This window comes from Tasmannia lanceolata, unplaced genomic scaffold (assembly GCF_043159265.1).
Source record: "Tasmannia lanceolata isolate RefF3 unplaced genomic scaffold, GAP_Taslan_0.1 ptg000003l, whole genome shotgun sequence".
NCBI lineage: Eukaryota > Viridiplantae > Streptophyta > Magnoliopsida > Canellales > Winteraceae > Tasmannia > Tasmannia lanceolata.
Window position 1 is genome coordinate 4,172,973 of NW_027518680.1, and position 14,933 is coordinate 4,187,905.

At 36.9% G+C, this 14,933-nt stretch overlaps 2 protein-coding genes and 1 long non-coding RNA gene across 3 annotated transcripts; 2 read left to right on the forward strand and 1 right to left on the reverse strand.

Annotated features, from left to right (window-relative positions):
• The first annotated feature begins 401 nt into the window (after nucleotides 1-401).
• LOC143860299 (small ribosomal subunit protein uS7-like) lies at nucleotides 402-4,396 on the forward strand. The gene is made up of 4 exons (XM_077370874.1): nucleotides 402-557; nucleotides 3,367-3,638; nucleotides 3,734-3,937; nucleotides 4,061-4,396. The coding sequence occupies exons 1-4, from the start codon at nucleotides 495-497 to the stop codon at nucleotides 4,113-4,115; spliced, it is 594 nt and encodes a 197-aa protein (XP_077226989.1). The 5' UTR covers nucleotides 402-494; the 3' UTR covers nucleotides 4,116-4,396.
• Nucleotides 4,397-5,494: 1,098 nt separating this feature from the next.
• On the forward strand, nucleotides 5,495-14,576 carry LOC143848290 (uncharacterized). Its single transcript, XR_013235362.1, has 2 exons — nucleotides 5,495-5,913; nucleotides 13,550-14,576. It is a non-coding gene; the product is annotated as an uncharacterized LOC143848290 (long non-coding RNA).
• On the reverse strand, nucleotides 13,368-14,563 carry LOC143848280 (transcription repressor MYB5-like). The gene is made up of 2 exons (XM_077357185.1): nucleotides 14,168-14,563; nucleotides 13,368-14,064 (listed from the first exon to the last, which is right to left on the reverse strand). Exons 1-2 carry the CDS (start codon nucleotides 14,458-14,460, stop codon nucleotides 13,563-13,565), a joined length of 795 nt encoding a protein of 264 aa, XP_077213300.1. The 5' UTR covers nucleotides 14,461-14,563; the 3' UTR covers nucleotides 13,368-13,562.
• Nucleotides 14,577-14,933: the final 357 nt, after the last annotated feature.

Here is a 14,933-nt window from a genome sequence, read left to right on the forward strand (position 1 = left end):
CCTCCGATCTTAACTGATCTGAATATGGAGATTTCCAAAAATCATGTATGGAATCTTCTACAGATCGGAGGGTTAGGATCATCCTATGGAAATGATTTTTGGGGCGCAACCTATTTACGTTGTGCCCAAACAGATAAACGGTTTTGATCATCAAAAAAAGCGGGTCATGCCTACTTTTTTTAGACTTCATGTGTTTTCACGGCCACCCATCATATAAATTCTCGGTGGGCCAATTCAAAGCCAAACAAAAATATCAAATAGATGGTTCTGATTGACTGATTCTGATCAACCAAAGGTGGGACCCACTTGAATACATTTGCCACGCCACAATGTGGTATTTCAGTCATTATAAGGAAACCTCGCAACTTTTTGGTAATTTGATACTTCTTCTTCTTCTTTTTCACTTAAATGAATCGTTGTGCTAGGGGTATGTTTTTTCGCTCTCGTCTTCTCTTTTGGGCGTCTAGGGTTTTCAGGACTTTTGAGCCTTAGCCATGGCCGTTGTAGCTCAGCCCGAAGTGAAGCTGTTCAACAGATGGTCATTCGAAGATGTCGAGGTCAGTCTCCCTCTACCGATTTTTATCTTCCTTTCGTTTTTCTACTCATCATTTCAAATGCCCACTGCATTCGAGATTCAATCCTTTCTTAGAAATTTTAACCTGATCTATTTTACGATTCAACGTTCATATGTGATCTTTGGTCTGCGAGGTCCCGATTCAATCCCTTTTGAGAAACATTAACTGGATCTATTATACAATTCGATTTTATGAGTGATCTCTGCTCTGAAAACCCTTTTTATACATTCGATGATTGTAACTGATCTTTGGTATGCAAAGCATGGATTAAATTTTCGGTTTCGGTACCGATTTCGGACCCTGAAATTTCGACCGAAATTTCGAAATTTCTGTCGGAATCCGGTACAACAAATAAAATAATATTTTATTCAATATTTAATGGGAAATGATATTTACGCCCCTTTTATCACCAGGGACACCCATTTTCCAGTGTACTTTGCAATCAAATCCACTGGATTTTTCTGACAAAAAGTACATTAGCCCCTTTTTCCATAGATACACTAACGGTGGGTGTCCCTAGTGATCAAAAGGACCGTAAATATCATTTCCCTATTTAATTTCGGTCGTAATTTCGGTGGAATACTAAATTAATTTTTTTTTAAAAAACAGGTTTTTTGGTTGAAATTTCGGAAAAATCAAAATTTTGACCGAGCCGAAATAAAATACCGTTTCGGTTTTTGGTGATTCCGGTGTCGGTCTCCACCGAAATTTCGGATTTCGGTCGAAATTTAAAACCATGATGCAAAGGTGATATTTCCGTGTTATGTATGATATAAAACGTTAAATTATCTGTTTAAAGTATACATACTATGTGGTTGGAATGTATTGTGAAGAAGATTAGCATACTCATAAGAGGATTTCTTGGATGCGTAGCGACTATCGAGATAGGTTCATTGCATTAGGTTTGGATTATTTGGGCCAATATAATCACCCTATCCTGGTCCAGTCACCTATTACCACCCCCTTGTCACTCAGGTATTGATGTCAATTTTTTCTTTAGATTGACACATTTAAGATCTGATTCCTTTATTTAGTCTGTCTTTTATTCGAGGAACTTGTTGGGGGTTCCACGCGAAAGCAAAGATCCCACATTGGAAAAGTGAATGGATGTGGATGGGGGACTTTGGGCACCCTCCCCTTAATGGCTAGCTTTTAAGGGTGAGTTCTACCCCGGTCCCAACAGAACTAATGTATAGAACCTACTCAGATTGATTAAGTTCATATTGTTGTATGAACGTAAAATCTTTGAATTTTTTTTATAAAATCTTTAGTGTGAATGATTAATTTTTATTTATTTTTTGAATGGTAGAAGATTTCATTAAAAATAAATAAAGACTGAGATGATCATTACAAGCAATAGAATAACGGAAGTATAAAAAAAAACCCCTGAGATATGAACAATAGAATAAGGAGTCAAGGGGGGAGGAAGTACAAAAGAAAACACCCTGAACGATTAATTTCTTATGTTTGATTTGTCTTGAGAATGTATGTTGCTGCCCATATTGAACTAGAAAGCGTACTAATGCTCCAAAGTTCCCAAAATTGACATCACAATCCTAGGTTTGCACTTTTGCCAAATTGCTAGTAAATATGGTTAATGCATGGTACTTTAAATGGGCCAGTAGGTTTTTGTTCATAGAAACAAAAAAGGTTCTTTGGGCATTTATTCAAAAGTTGACATCAGAATATGTAAATGGGCAGGTAAATTTCTCTTCATATAAACAAAAGGCTCTTTGGGAATTTATTGAAAGTTGGTCATTACAATATGTAAAGTAGGAACTAGTTATCTTAATTGGATTGAAAGTGTGTAGAAGATGAGGCTGAGGACTGGCTGAGGGTATTATTGAATGTCCCAAGTTGTCACTCTCAAAATCAGAAACAAGAGATATAGAAGTACTTTTTGTGGGAAATTCATGATTTAATTTTTGAATTGTGATTGCTGGGTTGTCTCTGATTCATCATTTGCTTTTTTATGTTGCTACTTTCAGCTAGAATTAGTTACCTCGAACATAACACAATATGACATTTCTTTCTGGAGTAAATGGAACTACAAAGATATATCAGGAGGGGCTTTTGTTATTTAAATTTCAGTTTATGCGTATTCTGTGATCCGGTATCTTCCCAAATCATTTTAAGTGATCATGTTGTTAGTCATCATACAGAAAGGAGCAGCTTACAAATAATAAACATACGATGACAGCCTCTATCTCTATGGATTTTTCAAAATAAGTCCCAATTGAGTGCATGTGTCACCAGTTGTGTATGTGGAGTTCTGGTCCATTGCCTTTTGCTGGCTAATCTTAAAATTTATGAAAATATAGTTATTGGTCTCAAGTAACATGCTTCCATGTACAGGTCCTCGAGTTTAATTGTCACTTTGTCCAACTCCTTTAGCGGGACAGTTCCGTTGGACTTTAGTGATTTCACAAAATATGCTACATTACCCAAATATTCGAGAGTAAAATTTTTGTTTTGATGCTTAAAATAGTAATCTTTGGCTTTTGCTTCCTTTAATAAATCGTCATTAAAAAACTGCTTATATTATTAAATATGGTGTCCCATGTCCTAGTATTCCCCATGACATGGGTAACAGAGGGTGACACAAAGACACGCTACTGCACTATGCAGTCTCATTCTTTGAGGGATACATGTCAAGATTGACACTGGAATGGATTCGTTGGGTTTCAATCTCATGGTTGCTTTACAGTGTCTTAAAATGCAAGTCACGTAATTTTTATATTGTTTATGAGCTTATTAAATCATGGCATGATAGTCTTAAGTTCGTGTCCAGGTTGGCGACATATCTTTGGCCGATTACATCGGTGTGTCTGCATCCAAACATGCCACTTATGTCCCACATACAGCTGGGAGGTACTCTGTTAAAAGATTCCGCAAGGCTCAATGCCCAATTGTTGAGAGGTTGACAAATTCCTTGATGATGCATGGCCGAAACAATGGAAAAAAACTGATGGCTGCACGCATTATTAAGCATGTGATGGAAATTATCCACCTCCTCACAGACCTCAACCCCATCCAAGTTATTGTTGATGCTGTTATTAACAGGTGTGAAAATGTAACGTCCTGTTGCCCATGTATATGCATTTCTTCTTTTCTTATTTTTCATTCTTCTTTTCTTATTTTTCATTCTTCTTATGTAGTGGGCCCAGAGAAGATGCAACTCGAATTGGTTCTGCTGGTGTTGTACGGCGTCAAGCAGTTGATATTTCTCCTCTCAGGCGTGTCAACCAGGCCATATATCTCCTAACGACTGGTGCCCGTGAAAGTGCTTTTAGGAACATCAAGACCATAGCAGAGTGCTTGGCTGATGAACTAATTAATGCGGCAAAGGGATCATCAAACAGGTAATTGTTTTTTACTTGTATATGTTGCTTTCTGAGTTTTCTTCCTAATCTCTGTATATAGTGACTATTTTCTGTTCTCCTGTCCTAATTGATTCACATGTTTACTCTTGTATGCTTTTACAGCTATGCTATCAAGAAGAAAGATGAGATCGAACGTGTTGCGAAGGCCAACCGTTAAGAGTTAGATTATAGTTGTTGTTATCACTGGACTTCCTTGACAGTTTTGTTTGCCTTTCTCCTTCCTATTAGGTAATTCTTGGATATCCAAGGTCATCATCTCTATATGCATTTTGTCAGCTGTGTTTGGGGTATTTTTCATTTGTTTCTGTGAAATATCAACAGTCTGCGGAGTATGAGTTATTAGATTGGCTGAATGAATTATTTGTTTTATGCCATGCCCAAAACATGGAATTGAACAGTTATAAGGCCCGTGGAAAAATACTCCTTTATTTGGTGTTATTAGCCATGTTGCGATTTTACTTGGTATTGGATTAACTTATGTCAAAATAATGTCTTTGCATAGCTTTACTTCTTTCAAACATAAAATGGGTGTAAAACAAATTTTATGCCATCAGGACCTTACCCTGGGAACATGCCGAGCTTAGCATTAGGAGAAAAAAAAATGAAGGTGTGACTAAGGCTGGCAACGGTTTGGTTTCGGTTCGGTTCAGTTTGACCCCCAAGCCGAACTGAATTGAACATGGTTACACTCCAAACCGAAACCAAACCAAACCTATGAAAAGGGGCGCATTTATCATTTTCCTATCAAAAGTGGTGCATTTATCATTGTCCAGACCGAACCGAACCGAAATTTGAATTGCTTTGGTTTAACAAAACTACTCGGTTTCAGTTCAGTTCGGCCAATTTTGCCACCTCTAGGTTTGACACTACGGTTGTAAATTTTTCACAAGATATGGGTTCTTTGAAAGCCCATGGAATGGCAGCCGGGCTCCAGTCACAACTCTTGCCGTTTGGTGGAGGCTGACCAAAGACTTTGAGTATGTTTGAATATCCGTAAATGCTCGCGCAATAAATCAATAAATACAGACATGTTGATCATTTTAGAGATGTAGTGTAAAAGGGTAGTCACAATTCACAAATCACTAGTGGGGGATGGCCCAGTGGAAAAAAGGGGGTGAATATTTCACTTTGTATCTAGGCAATGGTATTTTAGTAGGGTTGCCTTGCTGACGGGACATAAATAAAAAATCTCGCCCATCGAAACTGTCCTAGATTTGGGTCCATCAATTGGATTTACGATAGTAGGGTCTACTTCGCCTTGTTGATGCATCAGATTAAAGGGCTAGGATCATCTGATCAAGGTTTCCACAACTGTGATAGGCTAGCCTCATGATCTCCAATAGGTCAATGGATCCGATTGCACCCACGTGTGGCACCAGTAGGGCCCAAAAGTGTCTCTTAGGAAAGTACCTTCTTTTAGCATTTTTAAAAATCTGCCAACAAAATGCCATTTTGGTCATTTCACTTTTAAGAATATTATATAAGTTTGTGTATTCTTGCTCCTCATAACCAACTTCATTTTTAGAATGACATAAATACCCCTGGAAAGATCGGTGAGTTGAAAGAAAGGTTTAGACTCTTGGGGTGGGAATGTTTGGTCAGGGGTCTCGGGTCTCCCCTAGACCCGTGTGTGAGCCACACAAACATGCTAAATCTACCAGTCAATCCAAACAAACAAACATAGATCTAACGGTCGTTACACTTCCTCCTGCTATTTATATTTCTTCATCTTCCTACATGCATGTCCTTATACATTTGTCGTTCATCCACAAGTCCTCCATTCATCAATGTGTGGGACTGAACAGTTCTCTTCCATTATATAGTCTTCCAGTCTACCAATTTCCATTTTATTTTTCATTTTTCCGCTCCGCTATGATCTCCCCATCAACCCATGTGACTACGCCTGATGAACGGGAAGCGCCTTCTGCGAATTTGCGACTGATCAGCACAATGAGGTGAGGTATTTAACAACTTTGTTAATAGATTTAACTGTGAAATCTAGGTGAATTTTTTTCGTTTCCCTTTGATATTTACCTGTTATATGTCTACGTAGCGCCATCGATCATGAATTTACTCGAATTTCTTGGTTGGTTTCTTTCTTCAAATTGATGGGTTGTAATGTAGCATTTGTTTTAATTATTACAGTATGCTTTTTTTACTGAACATATAGTCCTACTTATTGGAATTTCATAAGCTTTACAATTAATAGAATTTAACAGGAATTTATGTTAATTTGAGATTATTTATTAAGACTAGTTAGTTTCTCATTGATGGTAGATAAGCAAGGATTGAACCCATGAAATTTCGCGTTCCATAAGTATGTTTAAACATGTATAGTTTTTAGAATATTTGCAGATAATTTGAATAATACATCTGTGGAATCGCCCGGAGTGCTTGTTTCTCACTATGATTTTTTTTTAATTTATCAGAATTTACATTTTGGATGTGGTTTTTTAAGAGCTAGAAGCCAGGGTTTAAGGGTAATCAATTTGATAAACGTTCACCGCATGGAAATGCCCTTCACAAAGTGGGTCGAATATTCACACGCCCTTGTTTTGATACTACACACCCACCCTAAATCTTAGAAGTATTATCATTGGTCTTTCCTAAACCTAATGACTTGTACCAGACAATGGAAGAGTCCAATATAGGAGAGCAAATAAAGGGGAATATTAAGCAAAAAAGACCCAAAGAATTTCAACCGATTTTGTTCTTCTGAAACTTGTCATTATATCATAATATAAAGGGAAATGTTATCAGGGGCACTCCTCATTTTATTAAAAGTACGGTATGGACCGCACCATAGGATGATCCAAACCGTCCATTAGATGGGCCACAGCCTAAATAGGTTGTGCCCCAAAAATCATTTACACAGGTTGATCCTAACCTTCCGATCTATAGAGGGTTAGGATCAACCCTCTAACATTCAGATCGGAGGGTTAGGATCAACCTATGGAAATAATTTTTGGGGCAATACCTATTTAGGTCGTGACCCATCTAATGGACGGGTTGGGTCATCTTATGGTGCAGGCCATACCGTACTTTTAATAAAGTGAGGAGTGCTCTCATTAAAATACAGTAGTGCTGATAACATTTCCCAACATAAAATGTCCTACCTTTATGGGTAAATACACTGCCCACAAAAAGTAATATGGAGCCCAGTTATATAATCGACCTGACCCATTCATTTACCGGCCCCATCCTAAATAGGTCATGTGCTCAAAATCCTCTTCATTGAGAAGAAGATTTTTGGGCCGGGTACGGCCAATCTACGAAGAGAACTAACAAATGAATGCTTTAGATCATCTAAACAGGTGACTTCCACTGTACTTTTTTCTGGGCACGTATTTACACCAAAATTTGATGTATATACTCATCTCTAAAATCTGATTTTAATGTGGAATGTGCCTTACAATACGTACACTGACATTTGGTGTGCATATTAATGAGAATTCGGTGTATACGCAATTTCAAAAAGGGAAAATGATTTCGTTTTTTAAATATGGTATGGTTAGAATTCGAAGCACCGGTAGAAAATCTATCGAGCTATTAAATACTTTATAATTTAAATTCCTTTATAGCTATTCAATAACTTTTAGAATAAAATAACCTGCAAAAAAAAAAAAAAAAAAAATTATAAAGTAAAATTTTTCCATAGGGGCCATGCATGCCATATGTAATAAAATCCAGTATATTGGTGGATAGTTAAAGTGGTGGATAGACCATTGCGGTTCGTCCCAACCAAGGTTTTAAATTTCGACCGAAATCATTTCGGTCCGAAATTTCTGGTTTCGGTTTAGACTGAAACCGAAATTGGGTAAGCTCGAAATGTTACAAAATTTTGACCAAAATTTAAGGAATATCACCAAAACATATGGGGTTTATTTATTATTTAATATTATCCCAAAATTTCAGCTGAAATTACCGAAATTTTGGCCGAAATTTCTGGGATTTTCCCAAAATTTTGTAGGGAATAGAATATGTTAAATGATTTCAAGAGATTTCGTTAGAAATTTCAAAATTTCGGCTGAAATTTCAATTTCTGTGAGGACGGAACTAAACACACTCCGAAACTGAAATTTAAAACCTTGGTCTCAAGCATGGTTTTAAATCTTGACAGAAATCCGAAATTTAAAAACCGAAATTTCGGATTTCGGTGAGGACCGAAACCAAAGAAATTTGGTCTAAATTTCAGGAATTTCAGCCAAATTTGCTATAAAATATTAATTTTTATTTCCATTAGTAAATTTCGTACGGAATTGCCAAAATTTTGGTAATTTCGGACGAAATTTGTTCCCAAAAAGAACGGCATTTCTTTAGCGAGAGTGGAATTTCGCTCAGGCTTTCGGCTGAAATTTCAGATAAGTTCAAAATTTTAGCCGAAACCGAAATTTAAAACCATGGTCCAAACATAGAACCTTGATCAAATAAGGCGTCTTTAGGAGCACACTAGACCACGTTTGGTGACCATAAATTGTTTTTTCCATGAAATTTTAGTTTATGGAGTGGTGAGAGAGGGCTAGTGAGCGTGGGAGGAGGAGGGTGAAAAAAGGCTGAAAAAGAAGAAAAGAAAAACTCTCGACTGAAGAGTGTAAGAAATGACTCATTAAAAAGCAGTGAAAAGAAAATTTGTATTTGGATTAGAGTTTTTCTTTTCTTTGCTTTTCAGCCTTTTCTCACCCTCCTCCTCCCACCCTCACTAGCCCTCTCTCACCACTCCATAAACTAAAACTTAATGGAAATTTTTTTTCATGGCAGCCAAACATGGCCTCAAAGAAGCTAAATCCAAGGATATTTATTATTCTTGTCTTCTTTAGGGTCATGTTGGTCACAGTGTAGGGATCCCCAAATCAATGCTCTCGATGACACATGTATAATAAGTGAACTCAAGTTAGATCATTAAGATCATATCTTAACAATGATCATTTACAGAGTAGACTCATAAATAGCACATTAAAGATACACTCCTTTATTTTAGATTTTTCTCATTGGAAGCCAAGAAATAAAGAAGAGTGGGTGTGTGGTACCAAAACAAGATGACTTTACTTATTGCTCCCAACCACTACCTTAGCTAACATGAGGGACTAACTGCCAGTCAAAGGTCAGACCTAAGGCCCTGCTAGAATTCCAAGAAAAATATTTCTGAGGGAAAAAATTTTACCAAGAAAATTTTTCTTTCCAAGATTTATAGGTAAATGATACGATTATAGTTTTTTTAAGGTCTCACTATTAAAAGTTGCACAGGGATGGTTCAAGTTGTCAAGTATAGTGTGTCAACAAATAGGAATTGAAATTCCTGCAATCTAAGCAGGGAGTAATGGAATGAATGAGTAGCAGTCCTCACAATGACTTGGTCAAGTAGAGACTAATTAGATGTTATCGGCTGTTACAATTCTTGAAAAGCTATCTACAGCCGATTAAAAAGTGTTTGATAAAGATGTGAAGTGGCACTACCAAAACAAGGGATTTCACTACATACCTTTCAAGTAGTACTAGGGGTGCAACTTGGGCTGGGTTCGGTTGAGCTTAAAGATGAATTGTAATCAACCTTAACCCAACTTGATTTTATGGTAAATGCTTCTCTCTCTCTCTCTCTCTCTCTCTCTCTCTCTCTCTCTCTCTCTCTCTCTCTCTCTCTCTCTCTCTCTCTCCAACACACACACACACATTTCCAATCTATAATTATAAATAGAGAGTAACAACTATCTATTTGCCGTCACTCTTGCAAAACAACATTAATTTCAAATTTTAATGATAAGAATATTCCTATTTATTGCTCTTTCTTGGAGCTCCTCACGTCATTATTTTTCAACATTTCATCATGTTTAGTGTTTTTTTTTTTTTTTTATTAGGTAAGCTAGGATCGAACATCTGACCTCAAGATTGAAGGCCAAAGCCTTTATCATTGAGCTAGAGCCTCAATCTCAGTTGATGTATACATCCATTCCAAAAATCAATCTATTATTTGCTAGGTTTTGATGTATGGATGAAATGTCTTTAATATGTTTAACTCGAAACAATGCCATTAAAATATGTCAAGTATTTCTCTGACATTTCATCGAATTTATGGCGTTGAGTCTCTATACGGTTGAGTCTAGCTTGAGCAAGGATGAGAGAGAGTATTACGATTTGGATTTTATAATTTTATTAGAGATAGAGGGTCGGTCACTCCACCCCCTCCATCCCCTGAAAAGTAGGAAAGAGCTTTGCTTTATTTATAGAAGAGGAATGTACTTATGTATCTATACATATAATTTCAACTTGGTTTGATTCCATATTTACATTCACAATCTCTAAACTTAGAAAACTCCCGTGAAAAATGTTAAGCGCTGCTTTGAACTTTGAACTTGACTTTTCATCATTGCAATATATTTTAGCTAAGTTGAAGGCAATGCATTTCGGTGTGAATATTTCTTGCTTTTCGTTGGCAATAATATTTTCAACTGGGTATTAATTTAGTCTTTGTGAACTTAATTACATCAGATGAATGTATAAAGAAAAATAAAGATCAATCTCAAACCTTGGCTTCTCCTTTTTGCTGTCTGGGATTTTATACCTGGCACTGTGGTTTTTTATGTGTTCGATCTTGTGTTTAATTCTTGATTTCATTATGCACTACATCGACCGGTCTCACCTTTGATTCTGGTGGCTGAAAAATCATAATGATCAAACAATCCTAATCTTTGACACTTCCAATATATTTGAGCAAGACTAAAATATTCTCTATCATCATTAAGCGTTGTTGCCTCTTTCTATGAGTATCTCCCATCTCTTGGAAGATTAAAGAAACACGGCACCTTCAATGTTTTGCAAACTTACATTTTCTTTTTCTTCCACACAATGTGCCATTGGATCACCTCATACAATTTTTGATAAAGATACATTAATGGATCTATTTAGTAAGTCTTACTAGATGTCAACATTTCTACATAGCAGGAAAGCTGTCACTTACTAGGACTCTTTTTAATTGTTTATTCCATGTAAACTCAAAGGCAAAAACTTTTTTGCAAACAAATAATCAACTTCTTTCAAGAAATTAATCCTAAAGTACTCCTTCCTGATTCTTTGTTTCCCAATCTCACTATGTTCAGGCCTTCTTTGTCTTCTCTAAATGCTCTTCTCGCTCTTTTCACGTGTTCCTACAATCATGCGTCTGTCGTTGCCCTTACCGGGCATGTCTGTACCTATCAAGTTAGTGATTTCCCATATTTCAACGAGAAAAAAGCTGAAATAACTAAAGCCTTGGTCTGTCATAGAAAGCACTGTTGTGGTTTATATCATAGTTTTAAAACTCCCCCGTGTCCGCGTCTACTGCCCCGAGTCGACTCCCTTTTATGTTGGCCGCGTTCCGCGTTGCACCGCATCCACTTTCCGTATTGTGCCTACAGAGTCAATAAAAACTTCTTCGACTCTCCCGAGTTATGACCACGTTAGCCAAGTACTCAACCACGCTAACCGCATTCTAGGTCGTGCCCACGCCGAGTCGAAAAGGATTTTTCTTGGCCGCGTTTCGCGTTGCATCCATTTTTTTAAACACCGGTTTATATCCAGAAGACAATCAGGGATACAACTAAATTAGTTCGTTTATGTATGTCCTCGTGACACTGATTACAAAGGAATGAAACCAAAACTTCATTATTGATTAAATACTTTTGGGTTGTTTTCAATGGTATTACACACTATATGTATCCTTTTACAAGAAGTCACTTAGCTTAGTAGTTAAAATTTGCCTTTAAATCCAATTCAAAACTATACTACAAATCTAACTCAGATCAATTTCCTAATCAAAGCAAATAGTTGCACGCCAAAGGAACTCATTCAATAGTCATTATGCAATGATTGTATTTATTTTTAGATGATCATTTTCCTTTTGAACAAAGTAAAATATTTAGATCAATTTAGATTGAATTGTAAATTTCAAACATCAATGTAGTTGTATTCAATCCTTCTTCTTTTTTGGGTGCAATTCTTCTCATTACAAAACACAGCTTGCAAGTGAAATTTTGGCTGTTCAAGGACAAATTTGCAGATGAAAGGTAACTTGCATGCGATTGTGCCTAGCATTAAAAATTTGTGACAGCTGCATCTTTGAATATTCGTTCAAACTTCAAACGTTGATGCTACAGTCTCTGGACTCATGATATCCAGAATAACTGCAAGAAAATGTTATTTGTGTTAGAACTGATCGATCCCTTGGTTTTCGAAAGGCTAATCTGGCAGAACCACCCTTCGGATATGGCCATATATGAATATAGAATGGTCTGTTTTTTATCGTCACTAACCAAAAGAAATTTCATGAATGCACGTACATGGAGAAGTGTGATATCTACTACCCCAAACCTTAAACACCGATAGCCATAACAAGGAAGATTATTTTGCAAAACCTTTTTGACATTTTCCAGCATACCAAAGTAGTCTCATATTGATCAGGGAGTCATGAGTTGTTGTTTATTGTTTTTGAGCTTCAAAAAGTGCTTTTGTATTACATTGTGTAGAACTGTAAACAATTTGAAGCATGTAAAAATAGATAAATTATATGATGAAGGGCCATATGAACACGTAAAGGTGGTACGATAAGGTACCACCACCCTTGATATTTGATCCAACAGCAGCTCCTCGATCAAAAAGTGAGCTGTTGGATCAAATATTATAACTTGAACCAACTTGATGAAAATGAACTCCTTGCATGCATATTTTATTTAGCTAGCCTGCTCATATGATCATACAGTTCAGAGTTCAGGTGTTATGAGTATGAAATTATTGGGATCAGACAACAACATGGATTATATTTTCATGAAATTGAATTCAATATATGGTATAATCTCATCTAAAATCATAAGCCAGTTTTTCATTCAGCGTGGTCATATCATGAGATGTTTAAAACGTACCAGAACTGGCAGATTATATAGTTTAATGGAGTTGAACCTATGAGTAGATTTCATCTGCAAGGTAGCCATCAATTTAATCTGTTGCTTTAATGCTATCAAATTGTCAATGGCTCCACAAAGCACAGTTTTTTTTTTGTTACACCGCATAGCTATTGCATTTGGATTTTTCTTCTTTTCATTGGATAAAGTTTCAAGCAGTTGCTTGAGTTAGCAGGAAGCAAATAAAGTTTCTTTGAAACAAAAATCAACTGTTGATGAGGCTATGGAGTATGGAGCTTTACATATGATAAGGGTGTTTCATTTCAACAAAGATCATTTTTCAATATCGTTTTCATCTGTAGAACGGAGTCATGTAAATGGCGTCAAAATGATAAACAACTGAAAATTAAGGTAGAGAAGTTGCAATATGGAGGGAAAGGACCGATAGTTAATTTCTACTTCTTCTTGCATGTTGAAAAACATTTTTTTTCTTGTAGTGGAGAAACTTCCTTTCATCATGCATTCATTCACTAAATTCTGACTGAGGAAAACCCAGAAGAAAATAATCAAATACAAATACAGAAAGCCTATCATATTTTGATGTACCTGCAGTTTGATCTGCAACTTATTAACAACAACAAGAACGCGAAAAAAAGCTGAAGAAATAGCATACATATAAATCACAATACTATCTTTTGATTTCTTTTTTTTTCTTTTTCTTTAGAGGAACAGATGATTCAAAACCGCTTATCAACACGATCTTCAAAGTCCCCATGTTCGCCTTCAACTGCACCAGTAGCAGACGAAACGGCTGGTTCCCAGAATGTGCCATTACCAAAAGTGGGAAGAGAAGAACATAGAGGATCCAAAGGTGCAACCAGATTCTGCTGTTGTATAAACATATCCTCATTAATCAGAGAATTCAAGAACGAAGAGAATATATCATCAGTGCAGTTTTCCATCTCATCGTCTTCGTGATCAAGGTTAGTCCCTTGCAAATACTTGTTACCATCAGCACTAGGACCCGTTTCTTCTGGCAGAGATAACTTAGGGTTAGGGATAGGGATAGGTTTTGGTGCAGCTGGAATAGGTGCATGAGAACTAGGGTTAGGGTTTAATGGCTTGTGTGTTCTTGGATCTATCCCTTGGCTGATGAGCTTCTTACTGAGATGGGTATTCCAGTAGTTCTTGATCTCGTTATCCGTACGCCCTGGAATTCTCCCTGCAATCAAAGACCACCTGAAGAAGAAAAACCCTAAAAAAATCAGAAAAAATGAAAAACAAACCCTAAAAAGTTGGTTTTGGAACAGATTGTCATGATGATGATGATGATGATGACGACCTGTTGCCGAGGAGGCGGTGGAGGCGGAGGATGAGATCTTCTTCATCTGGCGCGATCTGGCCACGCTTGACGGAAGGGCGAAGGTAGTTCATCCAACGGAGGCGGCAACTCTTGCCGCAGCGAAGGAGTCCGGCGCGTTTGGGAAGGGTTCGCCACCGTCCTTCGCCCTCTTTGTTGATGTAAGTAGAGAGAAGCTCGTCTTCGTTGGGGGTCCATGGTCCTCTTTTCAAGCCCACCTTGCTACAGCACGGTGTAGTCTTACTACCTGATGGTGATGATGATGGAATTCTCATCTCTCTCGCTCTCTCTCTCTCTCTCCCCGTTGTTTTCGGAAAAAGATAGTGTACAGGTGTATTTGTAATAGTTTTGAATAAATGAAAATTTTCATTTCCGGAAAAGACAAACAAAAGGGTGCCACAATTTAAATAGGTTGTGCCCAAAAAATCTATTCTATAGGATGATCCCAACCCTCCGATCTATGGTGGGTTTGGACTTGGAGTCGGATTGCCGGAATCAGGAATCGGAATCAGCATTCTGATTCCTATTCTGATTCTCATATAAACTGAATAAAAAAATAAAATTAAAAAGTAAATAAAAAAAATTTTAATAAAAATTTCATGGGGTGGACTGGAATTAGAAAAGCACCTCTTGGGGCTGGAAACATATTGGTATTGTCCCTATTTAAATTCACCCCTGTGTAAATTCCACCCTCAATTGGGCTTATATTTATGTTTGAACCAAATGTGCGCTTTATTGAATTTCATTT